General features: G+C 64.3%; 1 protein-coding gene across 1 annotated transcript in view; it reads right to left on the bottom strand.

Annotated features, from left to right (window-relative positions):
* LOC104127607 (tensin) overlaps positions 1–683 on the bottom strand; it is a 10076-nt gene extending 9393 nt beyond the window's left edge. The window contains exon 1 of the mRNA XM_035895818.1: positions 538–683. Coding sequence (XP_035751711.1) covers positions 538–613 — 76 coding nt within the window. The 5' untranslated portion in view covers positions 614–683. The remainder of the gene's footprint in view (positions 1–537) is intronic.
* Positions 684–695: the final 12 nt, after the last annotated feature.

Here is a 695-nt window from a genome sequence, read left to right as displayed (position 1 = left end):
CCAAAAGGGGCCGCCTGCTCGCCAGCGAACCCGGCCCGGCAGCCAGAGCCACCACTGCCCCACCGCTTTATTCCCCTCATCCTATCGGCCCGATCTTGGCGTCACCAAGGTGTCCCATAACGGGAGCCGGCAAAGGCGTTCCAGGCGCGGCGGCACCCGGGGCACGGCACACCATTTGAAATGAGAAGGCAGCACCGCAGCGGGGTCTCGGTGGGGTAAAGCCCGCCGGGAACGGGGCCAGGAGGTCAGTGCATCCCCACGGCAGAGAAAAGCCGCCTCTGGGCGCTTTGATCTCCCCGTACACAACTCTGGGCGCTGTTTACACCAGCGACGCCGGGTCAGTGCTTTTCCTGTTTGGATTTGCCAGAAAGCTCAGGAAATGGCCCGAGCCCCAGTGGTGCTGACGGATTTTGGATGGGCAGGAGGGGTAAATCAGGACACAGCTGCAACCCCTTCCCTGCCAGCTAGTGAGGAGGAGGAGGATTGAGCCCTGGGGCAGGGCAGGAGGACACGGAGACCTCTGACAGCATCCCTTACCTGGCATGGACAACTTGGAGAAGTCCGGCAGGGTGTGGGAGAAGGTGACAGCACTCCCACCGCTGGGGCTGGACATGCCGCTGGAGAGGGGCGAGGATGCCTTGCCGTTGATGGTGGCATAGTTGGGCAGGCTGGTGGGGGGGGCCCCGGCCCGCACG

The sequence above is a fragment of the Egretta garzetta genome, unplaced genomic scaffold (assembly GCF_000687185.1).
Source record: "Egretta garzetta isolate BGI_Z169 unplaced genomic scaffold, ASM68718v1 scaffold186, whole genome shotgun sequence".
Lineage (NCBI taxonomy): Eukaryota > Metazoa > Chordata > Aves > Pelecaniformes > Ardeidae > Egretta > Egretta garzetta.
This window is presented reverse-complemented; position numbering and strand designations above follow the sequence as displayed.